This window comes from Polyergus mexicanus, unplaced genomic scaffold, assembly GCF_030449975.1.
Source record: "Polyergus mexicanus isolate NDT 795.1 unplaced genomic scaffold, iyPolMexi1.0 SCAF_8, whole genome shotgun sequence".
NCBI lineage: Eukaryota > Metazoa > Arthropoda > Insecta > Hymenoptera > Formicidae > Polyergus > Polyergus mexicanus.
This window is the reverse complement of record NW_027223328.1, coordinates 621732-640837: the sequence shown is the minus strand read 5'-3', so window position 1 is coordinate 640837 and position 19106 is coordinate 621732. Positions and strand designations below refer to the sequence as shown.

Below are 19106 nucleotides of genomic sequence, written 5' to 3'. Positions count from 1 at the left end.
TCTTATGAAAGCCAACCCCGATGATGTGCCACGATGGGAATCATTAGGGAAATTAACGCGAGATGCGAACAAGATCGTACTCGTTGAATTACAAAATCAGACACTTTACGCGTGCTTTGTTCCATCTGTTTAACATTTATATAGATTAATTAATAATTTAACGCATTCATAAAATTATTAAAAAATCTTGTCAATTTATCGACGAGTTTCTCTTATTCGAGACCAACGAAACGATCGTGCCAAGTCAAATAATACGCGAATACCAAAGACCTGCGAAAACATTTAAATCGCTTTTCCGTCGTCATTCGCAAATCGCGGCTTTCTTTAATGAATCGTCATTCCGATTGAGAAAGAGAGAGCACAGGGCAAAATACGATAGTGTTTCTTCCCACGCGTCGAAGACTTACAACAAGGCACGGTAAGTAAGAACCCTCTTTCGCAAGGGGAGAGGATTCAAAAGCGCGCGCAATGAGAGAAGCCCCGCAAATTAATCGACGACTCCGACGTCGAGAAGGAGACACCGTCGTGAAACAACCCTTCAATCTAAATTCAATTATTTGCGCCCATCCCTTTCATCGTGGATGTCGGGGATCGGGTATCGGCGTTACCTGGAAAATCCGATAGTATCCGTAAGTATACTGCGGGGCGAATTAAGCCGGCGGTAAGTGCACCAAAACTCGCGACACGGCATTACGTGAGCGACTCACGTGATAGCTTAAAAGAGCTTAAAGTTGACTCTCACGGATGTTATAAACCACCCACCTGCTGACTCCGGCAAGCGGTCCATTCAACGTTCCTCTCGACAGAGGAATACCACTCCGACATCCGTTAATGAATTATTTGCACGCAGTTAGAACTAGCGCGTGGGCAAACAACTTAATTGGCGCAGACTCGTATTTCATGAGCGTCATATGTGCTTCTACGAAATTATACCCGCCGGTAGAAATATGTTTCAACGTCTGTTTCTCTCGTAGTTGCTTCGCAACTTGGTTCTTTGTCTAATACTCTGATCGATATTTAATAAGAATAAGGGAACAACATTACGTGATTTAATTAAAATTCTTACAATAAATAATTTTTTTTTTTCCTTTTATCTATTCATTGTCTGACATTGCATATAATATAAATTATATAAAAAATATAATATAAGAAAATATAAAATAATAATATTATAGCAGCTTTTTTTAAACCTAAGAATTGATTAACAAGTTTAATGAAATATTATTTTGATTATCCACCGATCTCTCTTATCGCTTGCTAATTTTTCTAGTATAAAATAATAATAAAGAACTCTCCTACTATACCTTTTTTCTGAAGAAGAAAATTTATCGCGCCTCTCGTGTAATTTACGATTGTGCCACTTAGCTCAGCGGCTCCACCCTTAAAAGAGAAAACTTTCGCCATTCCTTTCACGTCCGCCGAAAAATTTGCCACTGCACAAACGACGCTTAGACGAACTTTCGAGTTTTACGGATCGAAACACGTGTTCTCTACTCGCCAGCCCGCGAAAGCATAAATATACATGGATATGGTAAACAGGAACATGTTGTGTTGTCATAATCTGAACACCGGCGACATGCAGCGACGTCTATATATCGCGATTCTTTGAGAACTTATTGACTGTCGCGCGTCTTAAGATTAAAAAATTTTACCTTAATTTAATTTAATCTTCGAAAAGAAAAATTTTAAAGACGAATTTTAAAGACCAAGTGCAACATTGATTTTATGTACATTTGAACTTTATTTTTCGTATTAAATTATGACTGTAAATATATTTATGCAGAGAAGCAGAGAAAGCGTCGACAATAGAATTAGTACTAATGTAATTAATTAATGTCGAGTGACGTTTGATATTCGAATGAAACAATTACTGTCACAAGTAAAGCTTTGCGATAGCTGTATTTTGTTCAAATTCTAAAGAAATTTCATGCATAAAATGGAGAAATCAATGAAATTTATCCAATTCGATAAAATTTGTTCAATATATTAATTCCCATTCAAATAATACTCTCCTCGTCTCTTTCTCTCGTTGATACTTTGCCCAATGATTTACCTTTGTTTGAACGTAGATAAAGAAAAGGACCATTTTTTGCGACATATAAAAATAGATTCGTAAAATCGAAACGTAACGGTGGCATTTCATACTTCGAAAAAGAGTCTTAGAAGGAAGAAAAAAGGTGAACGGCTCTTATCTTTTTTTTTATTCGATACGATAATAAAGTCGATTTAACGCGAGCTGCACGTTGGGCACATTTAACTCGATTTAAAGTCAAAAAGTGTTTACGCGGTCAAGCGGATGAGGAAATTGCCCCTTGATCGGCGCGATAACACAAGTTAACAGCGAGAGCAACTTTAAGCGTTACAAAAAGATAATTGGCTCGCTTATCCGACACTATCGAGGGAAACATAGGGCGGGAAGAAGGGGAAAGGAGCGCGGGCGCGCGCGCACGTGCTCGAGTGCATTTCTCTGTCAAATCGTCGGACGACGGGAACGCATCCGCGACCCCGGGGGATTCGTTGAAATTCTACGAGTACGACAGCAGTAATCCATCAAAATCAACCCTTAATGTCCTATATGTGGGCCTCGCTCTTCAATCTCGTTGCGGAAGACGCGCGACACAGGGTGACGCGCAAGTCCAGAATTAAGCCCTATTCAGAAGAAACGACGCTGAATTACGGTCCATTCAAACGAAATGACTCTGCTGGCTTTACCCGGTCGTCGCACACACTCCGCGGTTATTAATTACAATAAGCCGACCTCGTCGTCCACATTTCAACGAGGAGAAATCTCCCTCCCTCCCGCCCTCCTATCACTATCGAGCGTCTAGTCGTAGCCAAAGCAAATGTTTGTCCCCCAAGATCAAATAGATTGTTGCCCTTCCTTTCCACACAACTGCGGACTATTCAAATATATCCCTTGTAATTAAGACGCGATAGCGCAACGGTATAATTTCGTCCGCAAAGCAAGTATTACGTGTGCAAAAATGTGTTTGAAAATTAGCTTCGGTGAATCGAATGGAGAGATTGCGGATATTCCCAAAAACTCTATCTACAAATGAAATGTGCGTTTAATATTTTGTATAGACTGAAAATGCACTTGTATTTGAGAAAAAAATTGTAATTATTAATATTTTGTCTGTTATAAAAATACATATAAATTTTAATCGCAATGATATTCAAAAGATACAATTTCCAGTACTATATGCAATATATGTAATAATATTTAAAAAAATTTCATATGACGATATTGCTCTAAAAATGTGCGGCAAAATATGGAACGCATTCTGTTAAAAAAAATAAAAAAAAACACGATTTACTTAAGTCGTAAAAGAAAAATATTGTCACGGGTAAAAATTTATTTCATTGGCGGACAATAAAATAGCTGTCGTAACGCAAAATACTTCAAATGGTGCCGGGTATATATATATATATCAGAAAAAGAAATAAAAAAACGCATTCCCATGCGTTGCGTTGGTTTTAACTAAAAATACGGTAAATACCCGGTTTTATACCACGTCCGCCAGACGATAGTTTCGCGCGATCAGCGCCGATTGCGCAAATACGATCAATCGATCGATCGCCATCATCATTTCGAGCGCATTCGCAATTTTCAGAAAGTCAAGCGCGAAGCGATCCAAGATAATCAGAACGAATCGTCGGGATCGGTCAATCGTTGGAATGCAAAAGAGATGGGATGAGAGAGGGGAAAGAGAAAGAGCGAGAAATCGAATCCTTTAATCATTCGCAGCACGCGATACAACCCGCGCTTTCACGAGCTCGTAATACGACGCGCCCGCGTACGCCGTTGCGTTTCCGATAATTGCAATATTCGTTCGAGCGGCGAAACGACGCGCTAATTTATTAATCGCATTGATCGCGCGCGCCTCGACGCGAAGCGTACGCGTTTAATCGGCGCTGTTTAAGGATGCAGTATTGAAGCCGGCCGCGGATACAATTATCTGAAGGAGCGGAGGGGGAAGGAGAAAATATCCATTTACGGATAAACATACTTGCGGATAATTATACATATTACCTATAGCCATATTTTTATCGGGCGCACGTAAAATAATACGAGAGCCATTTATCGCGTTTCCTTTACATCCATCAGAAAGGTAAAGTTATTTGGCTTGCAATTCTTGCAATATTAATTAATTGCAACCTAACGAGATCCTGTCATTTATTTCTTGTCAAGGAAATAAAAGATCTATCGAGATTCGAATGTTTATACTCTTCCGACCTAAGCACGCACCATACACATGCATTATCGCAACGGACGCGTGCATAAGCGTTGTAATACATCCGCGGAAGTGCCGAACACGCGAGAGCGAATATCGCGCTCGATAGGGGATCGATTCGCGCGCGAAAACCCCTGCTTTATGCAAATCGCCGCGCATGCTGAGCGAGTAATAAATTATTCGCTCGGTCGAGTCCGTTTATGGGCGGCACACAGAGAGAGAAATTCGCGTTCCCCTTTTACTCTGCCCGGATTCTCCGGTATATTCTCTGTTTGTCTCGCTCCCGGCGCCGTAAACACGACCAAATATTTGCCGCTAATAAAGCCCGCGGTGGGAGATAAATATTTATTGGACGTCATGGATCCTCTCCGACGTATTCGTTCGATGCGCTCCATCTGGTTTTCGAAAAAAAAAGAAAAAGAAAAGAAAAGAAAGAAAAACCCACACGCGTATTTCCTTTAAAGATACACGCGGACTTAACCGAGATAATCAACGACACACGTCTATATTTTTGCATGTACGATATATGTATTCGACTACCATAGCTTACTGCAATTGCGACGACCAGAGACCTGGATTGTGTTGCGGATCGATTTTACGCTCTTCGAAGCACGAGGGGAAAAAATGAAACGTTAATTGCGGCCGTTGCGCTATGTCGCAGAAAAGCGGAAGAGTTATTAACGCGGAATTGCAATGTGCAGCAGCAAACGGTCATGTATGTGTGATAGTTGCGGGAATGTCCCGCACGCGCGCGAGTAATCAGCGAGATTCAAGGCTGATTAATCGTTTGGTTTCTGTGGACCAGACACTTTCCCGATAATTGCTCTTAAATAACGATAGCGTAGTGCCGAGGATTTTGAATAAACGACGCTCGTCCGCTCGTAAAGAACGCCCGTTTAACCGCGACACTGTCGCGTATACGGATGCAAATGACGCCGATAATCAGGCGTACAAAGTGAGAAGGAGGAGAGGAGAGAAAGTTTAAATGAGACGAATGATTATGACGGCGACGTTTATATCTAACGCGCTGTTGAATTGAAACACGACGCCTACATCTTGTCGTCGACGTTTCTCATTTCACGAATTATACGTTTCTTACGACTCCCATCATCGCTTCCGGCTATTATAGCATTAGAGAGAAACATATATATATATATATATTATGTACGGAAGATTCCAGTTTCAAGATCAGAGTATAAAAATAGCGATTGCGATCTCAGTACAACTATTTATCAATTGTAATGTTGCATGACAAGGCGAGATATTTTGTATTATTGCAACTTGGGAACAATGATAAAAAGCGGTGATTTATAGACAAACCGTGATATGTAACGGGAAATTGGAAAATAAATGTGACTTTCCGTCGAGCCAGCAGTACCGATGCATCGATTGAAATATTTGTAAAAACGTGACGGTTGACGGGACTTCTTTCCGTCTGAACGTCATATGGCTGCCCAGCTATACGGGGTGTTTGCAAAATCCACAACAAACGCTTCTCGTTATTACATAAAAGCTACCATCTACTATCTCAATTTTAAAACGCGTATAAATAATTCGAAAAAGAAAATTTTTCGTCAGCGCAAATTAGAGAAAACTGCTTCGTCGAAAATAAATTTTCAATTAAAATAATCCGTAATCTTTTTCATCGTTTAAAACAAATATATCTTATAAATAAATTACTCATTCTTTAAGCGAAAAGAAAAATTGCGATATGTCTACAATGTATTTTAAATGTTTGTTTAAGGGCATTTAATATAATTCTCCCTCCCCTTTCCCTTTCCTGTTAAAAAAATAAATATTAAACAATACATAGGGGACGGTTAAGAATATAGAAAGATACCGACTGATTCTCGCAAAGTCATAATATATATCCTCGTATATCCAGAAACGAGAAGATGATCTCATTGTCAGACTAAACTCGATACACGAAGAGACGCATTCACATGGTTGCGTCAGGTGACACGTGAGTCGGCATAACTTAACCCAACGACGACGTACCTATATTTCACGCGACAATAAGCGGGTTTAACGACCGACGGATGGAATAAGACGGCCCGAAACCCGAGCAACGCCGTTGCCGACCTCGTCGACGTTCGTCGACGTCGTCATCGTTATCGCAACCTCACCGGCTTAACCCGCTAGTCCAATTCCCACGGATCGTTATCCCGGGATGCCAGGGGCCCGGCTCGTTCTAATCTAGTTCACGCGAAAACGAACCTAACGGAAGCGCGGCCGAGCGGGTATAGGGAGTCACGGCCGACCTACCGCTTTAATGACGGACCTTAACTCCCATTAAGATCGGATAGCAAGGTGGATAGCCCGGCACAAAGACTAGAGCTCTTCGTTCCGTGATGGTCGTCACGTAATTTCTTGGAGATAGAAAAGAGAAAGAATGGCCAAAGGGAAGCGCTAGCCGGAAAGCTGCAACCGAGTCTTTTGGAAAAAAAAAAGAAAAGAAAAAAAAAAGAAAAGAAAAGAATAGAAAAAAGAACACAACTACCGAGACAACTAAAAGCCGTAGCTGCTAGTACTAAATTCCGATTTCCGTAGAGTAACTGTAAAACCGTTTATTGTCGCAAGGAAGGTAAGACTTCCTCGTCGATGGGTGTGATTCGAGCCGAAGAACGTGGTCTATGGATTCTACGGTTTTTAAAAATTCATGAATCCAGAGTTGCACGAGCCCGGTTTTACGAAGCGGATCGAATCGAGGAGATAAACGTCGACGAAGAATTAGTACATTAATTTTACTTCTGTTATTACGATAATATATCGAGTGATAATCTATTGCACAGAGCAATGTATAAGGAAAAAAAATTCTATATATAATATATTTGTAGATAATTTCAAGAAATTTTTTCTACAAAATATATGTGAAGGAATAATTCCTTAATATTTCTCTCTCTCTCTCTCTCTCTCTCTCTGTTTCTAAAATATTTACGCATTAATCCTCATTTCGGTAATATTGCTAATTCCTACTAATGCCTCAAATTTTCCTAGAGTTTCCAAAGTGGTTTACATTCGTTGATGCGAGCATTTCAAACTTTGTAATGTAATCACAACTTTTGTCGGCAACCTGTAACGAAAAGAGAGATCCGACTACTATCTGTATTTCTGATAAAATTTTTAAACAATTTTCGCTCGTATATAAGATTAGTATGTAATTTGCGAGACACCCGATGTGACGGTAGTCAGGCACACGACGATGCTTCAAAGGGGAAGCACGAGGTGGTCCATCGAGACGTTGAAGAGGGGTCTTCTTTGTCCGCGCACAGGTGCGCGAAGCAGGTTGCAGGCAGAACATCAAAACAGGTTTACACAAAAAACGGCCAAGGCACGGGATCCGCTTCTTTTTACCCTTCTCTTCTTCCCCTTCCTCCTTGGCTTTACCCCTTGTCGCCAACGAAAATATCGCACCGACACATTCCCTTCCCCCTTTTCCTTTCCACGTATTTCTAGTAGGATCCAGTGTACGCGTCATACGGTGAAGTAGTTCACTGTAAAGAGTGTCCCGGAAGACTACTCAAACTTTTTTTTAGACTTCCGTCTACGAACTCTTTGATCGAAATTATTAATAACTTTGAAGAAATTGATGGAGATAAATTTTCGCGAATTAAATTTTAAAGGGATGCGGTACATCTCAGTTTTTCTTTTCATAATTTTTAAAATTTTACCTTGATTGTACGTAATAATTTAAAAATAATACAAATAGTGATAACTGAAAATAATGCGAATAACGTTTGTGAAGTAAATAAATTATATAGTTTTGAGCGAAAAAAGCAATTTACAAAAAAAAAAAAAAAATTAATTAGCTGCCTACAACATCAGACTATTTTGAACAGTCTATAAAAAAAGACTATTGAAGCGATTCAAAACTATAGAGGAGCTCGACGATATCGTATCATTACGATTAATGAAGCCGTTTAATTGAAGAAAAGTTTCGCACGGATTACACAGTTTTAGCAACATTTAGTAAATGGAAGTGATATGGTTGAATCGGCTTTGTTCCATTCTGATTCCGTCGCTTTGACGAGCTTTTTCGAATCCGATTGCGCCGAAGCAAGAGACGGTTATTAGTTTGGGAATTCCCGAGGTAATTTGGAAACACCGTACACGCCGGAACTATTAATTCCGATTGTGCGCAGTCAAACCCAAAATCCGTTACGAAATACAATTTTGGAATAATTATCGAGAACTGCGTGTAGTAATTTCTAACTCGCGTAAATCCAAAATATGATTTCGCACAGGTTTGTAGTTCCTTTTTGCGAGATGTATATTAGTGTTGTTTTATCTATTTCTTTTTGATAATTTCAATTGACGAACAATGGATGATAGAAAAATATAGCGGAATAAACGAATAATTTTATACGTTTCGGAAATATAAAATTAATTCGATAAACTTCGTTTCCCAAACTATAAATCCATGCGCGTCGGTAATTAACGCTTTCTCCGAGCGGAAGAAGAAGAATCGCTCGACGAAGGTACACGCACACGGGGACAAATCGACGAATTACGAGAAACGTCGCTAATTCGCGAAGCGTTCGCTCGAGAAGAGCTCTCTTCTCCGAGACTCGTTCGTTTTCTTTTAATAAGCGCCCGCCGGAACGAGGTTCGTCATCTGGGCGGTCGGGGATGCTTTAATTAAACTCCATTTCCACGATTAAAAAAAAAAAAAAAACCGGAAACAACGTGACCGAGACTTTTATAATTCCGCAAAACGGGAAGAGTCGCGGCGGGAACGAAACGGAACGCGACGCGACGCGACGCGACGCCGATGCCTCGCGGCAGTGTAATTTGTCCCTTTTATGAACGGCCGATCGTAAAAGTGACCCGGCAGCGGGTTACTCGTTGAATTATTTTCACCGAGAACGGCGTACTATGCGCGCATTTTACGACAATGTAAAAACGAAAGTTTACCCATGTCTGGATGAAACTTTAATCACGGTCGTAAAACTTACCGTTGAATAGTTACCAGTTATGGATTAATCACGATATCGATTTCGTCACGTGTAACACGAGAGATATGACGAGTAAAAACTTTAGATAAAATCTATCTTAAATTAATATATCAATCTCTTTTATTATATTTCAATATAGCAAATATATTTCATTAATTAATATAATTTTTTTATCTTCGTATTAAATATAACATTTAATTATTGTCAAATTATTTAAAAACACTCTCTTTTCTCTTAGATTTTCGGTTAAGTTGAGAAACTCGGATCTTCTAATCGACAAATTTTAAGTAAGTTTGTATAAAGATATACCTCAAGATAGCGACGTGCTCGTACATTTTCAGTTCTGAAAGAAAATATCTCTGTACAATCATATCAATGTCTATTATTCTTATAAACCTTTCTAAACACGACTGCGTTCTTGACGATGCAAAAGCATATTTTTCTTTTTCAAGAGACGAGCTGCGAGATACGAGAGAGATCACCGAGGAGATAGTTTGAATAACAGCGGGCTGTTATTTCAGTACGCTGTTCCTCGTTCGACGAAAAGCCTGGTCTTAATTCATGACGAGTATTTAGCTAGTCAATCCTAATTACGTCACCGAATCCTTTGATCGATTAGCAAGTCTCGTGTCTCGATACCGATTACGCGATGCTGCAGAATCATCGCTTCATTCATCTCGATGTTGTATAGACGCTCGAACGAGAATCATCCCGAAATCTCCATTCACGCGTCTTATTACGCGAATATGTTCAATTGCTACTCTATAGGAAGGCAACGTAATATTCACGTCGAAGAATCGAATAATTAAAATGTCTTACGAGTGATAATATACCTAGTGTATCGAGTTATACGACATAAAAATGATTTATCTGGAATAGTGAGCACGTCATAGGTGCATAAACATGTTAGCCCGTTTTATTTTGTATCCGGCATTATATGCAAATCTTGAAGAAACTCTTCCAATTCGTGACTTCCAAACGTCACTTACTGCTCATTACGTTCTTGCGTAATGCGATACAATTTCAAATGTTTTGTCATCGAAATAAATCGAGGTTTGCGCGCCATAATACGAGCGTACGAGAAAACTACGTGTCAGCTATAACATATCTTTTGTAACGCCCGTCTCCTAAAATTAAATTATGCCAACCGCTATTGATGTTAAAATTGTGGACTCTTTTAAAGGAGGAAGAAAAATTTCACGAGTCGATGCACAGACAGATTACTAGATCACTAGTAAAGCGATCAGAGTAATATAAGATATAAGCGATGTGTAAGATGTATAATATATAAAAGAGGAAAGAAAAAAAAGGGGGGGGGGAGAAGCAAGATACGTATCAGTTGGCGAGATAACTTCTTACAATCATGGGAGCAATAAACAATAAATGATTGTGACGATGAAATACGACAAACATCGATGTGTACGTTGCAATTATCTATGATTACTGATTGCAATAAAGCGACGTATAGAATACACGATGCATATTTGCGCAGTTATATAATAGTAATAATTACAATGGCAAACAATTACATTTAATTAATAATTAATAGCAAGCAATTATTACACATTTATTTTGTTTTATTATATATCTTATTACTTCTAGATATATTATTTTACTCAAATTACATAATTACAGATAATTATAATTATCTCTTCTAGATACATATTTTATATAACTCTTTTATATAAAATCGATGGATTATATCGCTGGATTATTATTTATTAATATTATATATATATATATATATAGTCACTGTATTTTTTATGTACATATGAATTTAAGATTATTCGCATTATTATTCTTGGAACAATTTTCTAAGTCACGTGCAACTAATACCTGATTCCGAAGCGATCTCCGATAATACCGCAGTTGTCGCGATGCCTCGTTATCGATAAGATATCGGAACGGATTTCCAGACTCGACGATACTTTATAGACAGACGACAGTTCAACGAGTCTGCACTCGCTACGCAAACGAGAACAGGTGGTACGTTATTTTCTTACGCCATGGTGTTTGCTTGAACGATATCGAACGTACGATCGATATCACGCGACGTATATACGCGTCGTTATACGATAAAAAGGAACACGCTTATATTTATAGACGGTCGGAATACAGCAAACGTTTGCAGTGAAAACACGTATTTCAATTACGCGCGATTCAATTATGCGTAACATCTTTATCGCGCCATTCCGCCCGTGAACATCACGCGCTTACCGCATGATAATTTGTGACTATAACGGAAAAACAAATAGATTTTTTTAAGGCCTTTATCTAGAATTTTTTTCCGAGAATGATGTAACACGTGTATAGTTTGTGAATAATTCTTGTAGTTGCATTAATTCCGAGATTTATTGCAACGTTATTCGTATTTAATTATTTTCCATTTAAATATTTAATTTATACACACAGGAGAATAAATGAAAAATCTTCAATACTTTTTCTTAATTTATTGAGCAAAAATGATACACATTTGTATCATTTTTCTATTTATATACTAGGTTTTTTTTTTATTTTTAACCTGCAGGACATTCTTTAAGTTACTGGTAACGATACTGCATCCTTACAAGATAATGATACTGTGTTCATTATTCTTATCGCAATTTTAAGGTTTTCATTTGACTCACCCTCGTATGTACCATATATATGAATTCTTTTTTTCACAATTATTTTTATATTTGTCAATTAAATTAATTTCATTAAAATACTTATTAATATAAAATGTCTTTTGTGATGGTGGTTAAAAATTTATTTTCGGAATGTATTAAATATACATTTCTCCATCTATAACTACGATATGACATTACGTTTTTATAACCACTTTCTACACACAGACTATGCAAACTTTATTCGCGTTAATTTATTTAATGATAATTAACAAACGTTAATTATAATTTCATAGAAACGAGTTGCTTTAATATGCGTTTGGAGTATCGCCAGTTTCGCCTGTATATAAAGCTATATAATTTTGAGATACGTCAAAATTCTCTCTAAGCGGACACTTATCGATAAAAAGAGGGGAAAAAAACGCAATTGCAACGGCGAATGTGTGGCGCCGAGTTTTACTATCTCATTAAACCTTGCGTCACTTATTACGATCCGCCAAGGATAACCGCTGCTACTCACAATCTACAGGATAAATCACGAGTGCTCGAGAACAATTTAATGACGCATTTGCGCTTTCATGGGATAAAGAATTTTGAGTCGTCTTGAGAATGCCATATTTGGCGATTTTTTCGAGTTAACCACAAAATGTTACGCTTACAATTAATGCAAGGAAATATTGGAAATTAAATAAAATTTAGAAAATATTTAGATAATACATGAAAAGAGAGAGAAAAGGGAATTCCCCAAAAAATTAATTTTGATTTTTCTTATACGAGATACACAACTAAATATTTAATCGTTAATTTCTTTTTTCTTATAACGAAATAATATACAATTATCTGACCAATGATAAAAGCAAGGACGGAAAGATAAAAATAAGGAGGGAAGAAGCGACAAGGACATATATATTTTATATACAGCGTGAATTCTCCTTCTCTCGAGAATGGGATAATATATGAAACAAAAAGTATAAATTTGCACGGCCAGCTCATCTAAAAACAATATCTTGTATTATCGCCACGAAAGCATGACCGAAAGAAAAAAAAGAAAAAAAAAGTGTTCCATTATGTTAGTTAAACAAGTTGCTTCGTGATGGAGCAAAATTTCCTGCTTACGACTCACGATGCAACATGCATTTGCGCAAACTCATCACAAACGATTCGATGGCACGAAATCTGGATGCTTGCAACGCGATGACCACGTGAGATACATGAAATCGAGATGATAAGCAACACTCGTTTCAATCGAATCGATATCAAATGGTGCGTAATTAATAGAAGCTTCGCCCGGATATTTATAATGTTACACGCAATTATAGCGTATGCAATTTTTTTTTTTTTTCCATTAACGCGAACGCGTATCGCATATCTTTTTGGCTCAAAGCTGTAAATAAAAATTGTAAATAATATAGGAAATATTGTAGCGCACACGCGTTTCTCTCTTTAGAATGTTTTCATTTTTTTTACGAAATCAATTTTTCCAACAAAACTGTAAATAAAAGAATCGCAATAATCGAAACCCTAGTAACACGCTGCAAACGGCACTATTACAAACGATCTGCCGTGAGGCAAAACAAATTACCGCGTGCTAGGATCGTAATTAAAATACGCGTGACGGTCCCCGGAAGCAATAAGCGAAAGCAGACGCTTTGTTGCGTGTCCGGTCGCTTTTACCGCCAAAAAGATCCGTATTTAAGCTCCGCCGAGCCGGGTCCGTTTCCTCGTCGTTCACGGTTCCGAGAGTTTTCCCTCTCGCTCAGACGATCGCTAATTATTGACGGTGGTGGAAGCGCGCATTAAGGATCCCTCCCTCTTCTCCTGCCAACGCAACAGCACGGGTGGACTCGTTTTTACGTATTTTACCGTGCCTGTTAAAAAACCGCCGCGGCTCATTAACCGGCGCCAGTGTTTCCGCCGAACACATTTCTCCTGGTCGCGAACGGCGCAATAACCGTATAATCAACGCATATTTCTCTCTCTCTCTCTTCACGCGAATAATTACGGCGCCGACGCGACGGGACACGGCGTTTTCCCATCGCTTTTCTTCTCGTTGTTTTTTTTTTCTTTCGACGCGTGACCGGATACGACGCGGGAAAATGCACTAGCGAGTTTCTTCCGGTGCTCCACCGATTCGAGTTTATCGTTTACCGCGCGTTCTAATAGAGAAATAACGAAGAGAGGATGGGGAAGAAAACACGAATGACCTCATCTCTCTTTCTCTCTCTCTCGGCAACCTAGTTGCCAAGTGTCGAAAATTTGAAACTTGCGAGTAAACTGTGGAAAAACCTGACTATGTGTGTGTATCCGTTGCAGAAAGAGCATCCTGCATAATAAATGGGCATCGTGTGACAGATATCCGTTAAAAAAGATGTATTACGATAATTAAAAAAAAAAAAAAATACAATTTAATCCTTCGGAATCCCCATCGTTAATATTAATGATAGATTCTTTGCCTTCATGCAGAGCTTGTATAAATTTTGAAGAGAAGGACACTTAAACATCTTCTTTAAAATTTAAAGATGTATTTTGTTTGTGTTGATGATAAGATTCCCATTTTTCATTCTTAAATAATCGTTATCTCTTTAAGAATATCTTTCAGAATTCTTGTTCCGATAATTTTTTTTTATCTTTCTGTCACATCCTGTATAATTCATTTCTCAACAAATTCTAATTACTCGCGCGCATTCATTGATTAATTCGATGAACTGACTTTTTCCATCATTGTACTGCTTTGTTGAGAAGACGGAACAAGTTCTACAGGGACGGATGACACCAAAGTTTCCGTAGACACGCACATTAATCTCCCCAAGTATAGGTCTTGGCGATGTGTACCCGGTACAAATATTTCCCAGGGGGTTCACGACGAGCGTGCCCCGGTCGACGTAACGAAGATCCGTACAATTATACGCAACCGTCAACCGCTATAATTTATACGCTCGTCGGACAGATCGCGACAATGAAACAGCACGAGGAGGGAAAAAAAAAAAAAAAATGGACCGTCGTCTAAAGCGAGAGACTCGCGATCGAGAGTGACGGGGCGTCGTAATTTACGATGGAATCGGGAGAAAGAGATCCGCCGAAGCCCTTTTATCTGTCCAGGCATCTCTCACGATTTTTTTTCCATCCTGAAATGTCGAAGTCTTTACGCGTCATTGTTAAAGGGTAAGATGATCGCTCGGCATCTCGTCGCACTCCATTATACGGAGATATATCTGTGTCCATTGTGAGGCTCTTGTGATTTTATCGTGACCGTGCAATTCGAAATCGTCGCGTTTAAATTTTCCATTTAAAGAAAAGAAAAGAAAAAGAAATAGCACGCGCGATTCTATCGTTGATTGTTCACAACATCCATTCTATTAGCTGAATAAATTAAATTATTTTCACGCGAAATTCCTTTAAAAAAATCTATTCAGCCATTTTACCATGACGGTTTAGAGACTGTTCAAATATTAGGAAAAAAAAAAGTAGATAACGGTATATCAAACGAGCCGACGATCAAGTCCGGGCTTTCAGTTTCTACTGTAGAAAGGGAAGAACCACGTCTGAGAAAGAGAACAGTCGTGTAAGGTAAATGTTGAAAAGTGAAACGTATCAGCGAACGGTACTTTTCCAGCATCCTCCTTCTCCCTTTTCTCTCTCGTACGACGCTTGTTTAATAAATTGTGGCCGACGACGCACGTATCGTGTAAGGCTCTCCGCCGACAACGAGGAGGAAAGAAAGGAGAGGAAAACGAGATGTTTCGAGGCGATTCGACGAAACCGGACCGCGCGACAATACAAAGAGGAACGAGATAAGAGACGGAAAGGAGAGAAAAAGAAGAGAAGACGAGCTTCGCGGGTCATGAACGGACGATCGAAACGAAAGGGAGAACACTCGAGGAGAAAAGGTCAGAGAGAGAGAGAGAGAGAGAGAGAGGAGAGAGCGGCCTCTCTCCTTCGTAGCAATTTCGCGCGAGATCCACGTCAGGTACCAGCGAGCGAGGTCGAGCGAGCAATTTCGAGAAAAGTGGTCGGCGTCTGTAATAGACCACCGGCTCTGACTTATACACAGGTCCCTTTTTCACGAGTCCCCCCCCCCCCCTGCACCTTCGACTTCCCGAAGGTTACGCGCTACGCTCGCGTTCTATTGTCGAAGCATCCTCTCTTCCGGAGAGCATCTCGAGCGCCCTTAACAGGTGCGCGGAACGAACGTTTGCTCAGGTGCAGTGACGAAGGAGAACCTTCCTCGAGTTCGTTCTCGAGAAGAAACCGAGACTGCGGAAACTTTTCAAGGTTGTTGTTCGCCGTACACAAAAACGAAAAGTACGACAGAAAATATATCCCAGGAGATATCTCGAGGAAAATCGTGAAAAGTTGACAAGTCTTTTTTTGTTTAAAAAAAAAAAAAAAAATCAACGTTTGTTACATTTTCAGGATATTGTAAGATCATAAAATCATAACTGAGATGATCATCAATAATTTCTTACAACTCTTTTACGATATAAGAATTTTCTCGAATTCATTTATGAACAATTTTCAAAACATCGATTTAAGTATATATAATCTTTAATTGCGTTACATCAAAAGCTTTCTTGGAAAAGATTTTATAATTTCTCAATATTCTTTCACGATATAAAAGTTTTCTAGGATTAAGTTTTGAAAGAGTATTTAAATCGGCTTAATTATACATAATCCTTAATCGTTGCAATAAAATCTTTTATGAAAAAAATATAATTAAAATTTTTTTTTTTTTATCACGTATAAAAGGGTTCTAGGATTAATTTTAGAAATAATATTTAAATATCGGCTTAATTATACATAATTTTGAATTATTGCAATAAAAACATTTTTGGAATAGGTATTAGAAACAAAATATCTACTTGCTCGAAAAATCTGGCTCTACATAAACTCGAAAGATTCAAAAGATATAATTAAGTTTCAAAAAAATAATCCATTAAAGACTTTTTTTATATTATTAACGAGAGGATGACTTCAAAGATATACCGAGTGCGATAATGTACTCAAAGTATGCCGTCTCAATTTTATATTACACAAATAAATTTAACGAAAACACGATAATTTGTTCAAAGATAAACTATTATCGATCACTTGGAATATCTGCGACATCAAGCTTCTCTCGATACGATTCACGTTTAAACGCAAATGATTCATCGCTGATGAATTTCAGCGCATGCAGTTGCGATTGTACGGGCGGATCGTCCGTCAGGAAATCGTGCCGAGACGCGCCGATAGGACGCGTATCACCGGTATCGTCGGGAACAAAAGCGAGGAAACTGAATACCGCGACAGGTAAAGGCCGGACCGACGGTTGGCAGCGGCCAACCGTCGAATTCAAACGAAAGCGCGCGCGGGCGACAAATTCAAATTCGCGAGCGCCCGTTAATCGCGCGCTCATCGCACCGCGTATCGAATATTCGGCAACGATAAGAGACGATTAACCCCACACGCCGAGTGTACTCGCCTGCCCGATTGCGCGTCCGTTCCTCTCTATCCTCACGCGCACACGGTCACACGCGTACTTTTTACATCCAAGCACGGTGAACGGGGTACGACGCAGGAACGGTTACGGTGAGAAACCGTGCGCGAGATTTCTTCGATGGCGGATTCCACGGGTTAATGGCGCGATCCTGACGTGCACGATCCGAATATCCCGACGTGCTTACCTGTTAGCTGTAGCAACAGAACGGCGATCGCGACGCAGGCGGGACGGTCTGCCATCGTGACGTGTGTTCGGTGCCTCTTCTTTATTTTCACTCTCCTCGGGAGAAACGAGTCTTTCGTTCTTCACCGTTCACACCGTTCGTTTTTCTTCCTCTCCTCTTTCGCCGCGCTTCACTGACACCACACGCGATCGACGCAGATCGGGATCGATGGAGAAAACCGTTAAACGGGATTACGCATTCTTACGTACTTTGCGGATCGACTATGATAACGCGTACCGTACGTCGCACGTCGCGTCGTCGCGCTGGCCGATCTCGAACTGTGACTGTGGCGGGGAGAGTCACGTACGCGCGCTCGGCATGGCCTTCGGCCGCGCTCGGCTATCTTCGCCCCTCTCCGCCGACGTCACGGTCCCCGTCCGGCACGCAGGTACGACGCGTGGCGGAGTAGGGGAAAAATGTCGGCCGATTCGCGAGCACGCACATACGACCTTCCGCGGAAAAATCTGTCTCATTCTGCTAGAAATTCGCACCTTCTCTCGCTACATCCTTCCTGGTAATATCCTTCCACGATGTAAGTTGACTTGATATTTTCTCGATACTGTCTTTTAGACCCGCCAAGTCTTTCCAATCGACAAATTGTATTTGTAACACGATCTCCAGCACTTGAAACGTAAACTTGGTCGGATCGAAAAACAAAATTTCGGCCGAAAATTTTTCCAAGGTTGCCAACCGAAAGAAATTTATCTCGTCAAACGTATTCTGTGTCGCAGATACGATTAATCGGTTGGAATTAATTTCGAGTTTAATTGTGATTTATATTTACGTTTACGTGTATTTTTATACGATATCCTTCCCCGAGACGTAAGTTGACTTTTTTTTCTCGATACTATCTTAAACCCCGAGGCCCCTTCCCAATCGACAAATCAAAACTTTGTCGTATTAAAAGAAAAATTCTCTCAAGAGTTAAGAGTCGAAAGAAATGTATCACGTCATCGAAATTATTTTATTACAAATAAAATTTCTGTCCTCGAATACGAGAGTTGAATCGATTGAAGTTAATATCGAGTTTAATTGTGAGTTATTACGTACATTCTTAAAGCTCTACGTATAATATATTCACACACTATACAACAGTAAAGTGTTAAAGCGAGAAGGTTACTTCCTTCTGTTATATTGTTTGATTTCGATTGAGAATTTCAGAGGCGTACATAAACACGTATGTTGTTTACAACTTAAATTAAACTATATGTGCGTTAGTTTAGATTCTTTTACACGTAGGGGCCCGATATTGGCGCGTTACCTTCCATATATATATATATATATATATATATATATCGACTCTTTCTCGATCGACCATTTGTTTTCTCTCCTACGTCGCTGCATCGTACGCTCGTAAACACGGGTATAACACACTTTCCCAAACGAATATAAATCTCCCGACAGCGAGGGATTTTTGTTCATAGGATATATATACAGCAATCTTGTTTTCGGAATTTGTTTCGCTCTATACTCTGCCCGCAGGCATATGCAAAAATCCGCGATTTATGACAACGGCTTATATACGTATAGTTGGGTATCGATGCAATATGCTCTAGTGATAAAAAATGAATACTAATCAGCTCGCCACGGCGGGGTAACATGAAATAA

The 19106-nt window shown here is 39.4% G+C and overlaps 2 protein-coding genes across 8 annotated transcripts in view; one reads left to right on the top strand and one right to left on the bottom strand.

Annotated features, from left to right (window-relative positions):
- Fas2 (fasciclin 2) overlaps positions 1–17769 on the bottom strand; it is a 92008-nt gene extending 74239 nt beyond the window's left edge. For all 4 annotated transcript variants that reach the window (XM_070300363.1, XM_070300365.1, XM_070300364.1 and 1 more), the window contains exon 1: positions 17460–17769. In XM_070300363.1, coding sequence (XP_070156464.1) covers positions 17460–17514 — 55 coding nt within the window. In that variant the 5' untranslated portion in view covers positions 17515–17769. The remainder of the gene's footprint in view (positions 1–17459) is intronic.
- LOC138935644 (scale keratin-like) overlaps positions 11085–19106 on the top strand; it is a 67040-nt gene continuing 59018 nt past the window's right edge. Inside the window, exon 1 of one of the 4 annotated variants that reach the window (XM_070300375.1) lies at positions 11085–11176. The gene's annotated coding sequence lies outside the window, so the exon portion shown is untranslated. Of the gene's footprint in view, positions 11177–17942; positions 18031–19106 lie in introns of those variants that run through there. The other 3 variants (XM_070300372.1, XM_070300371.1, XM_070300374.1) reach the window with 3 other exon arrangements.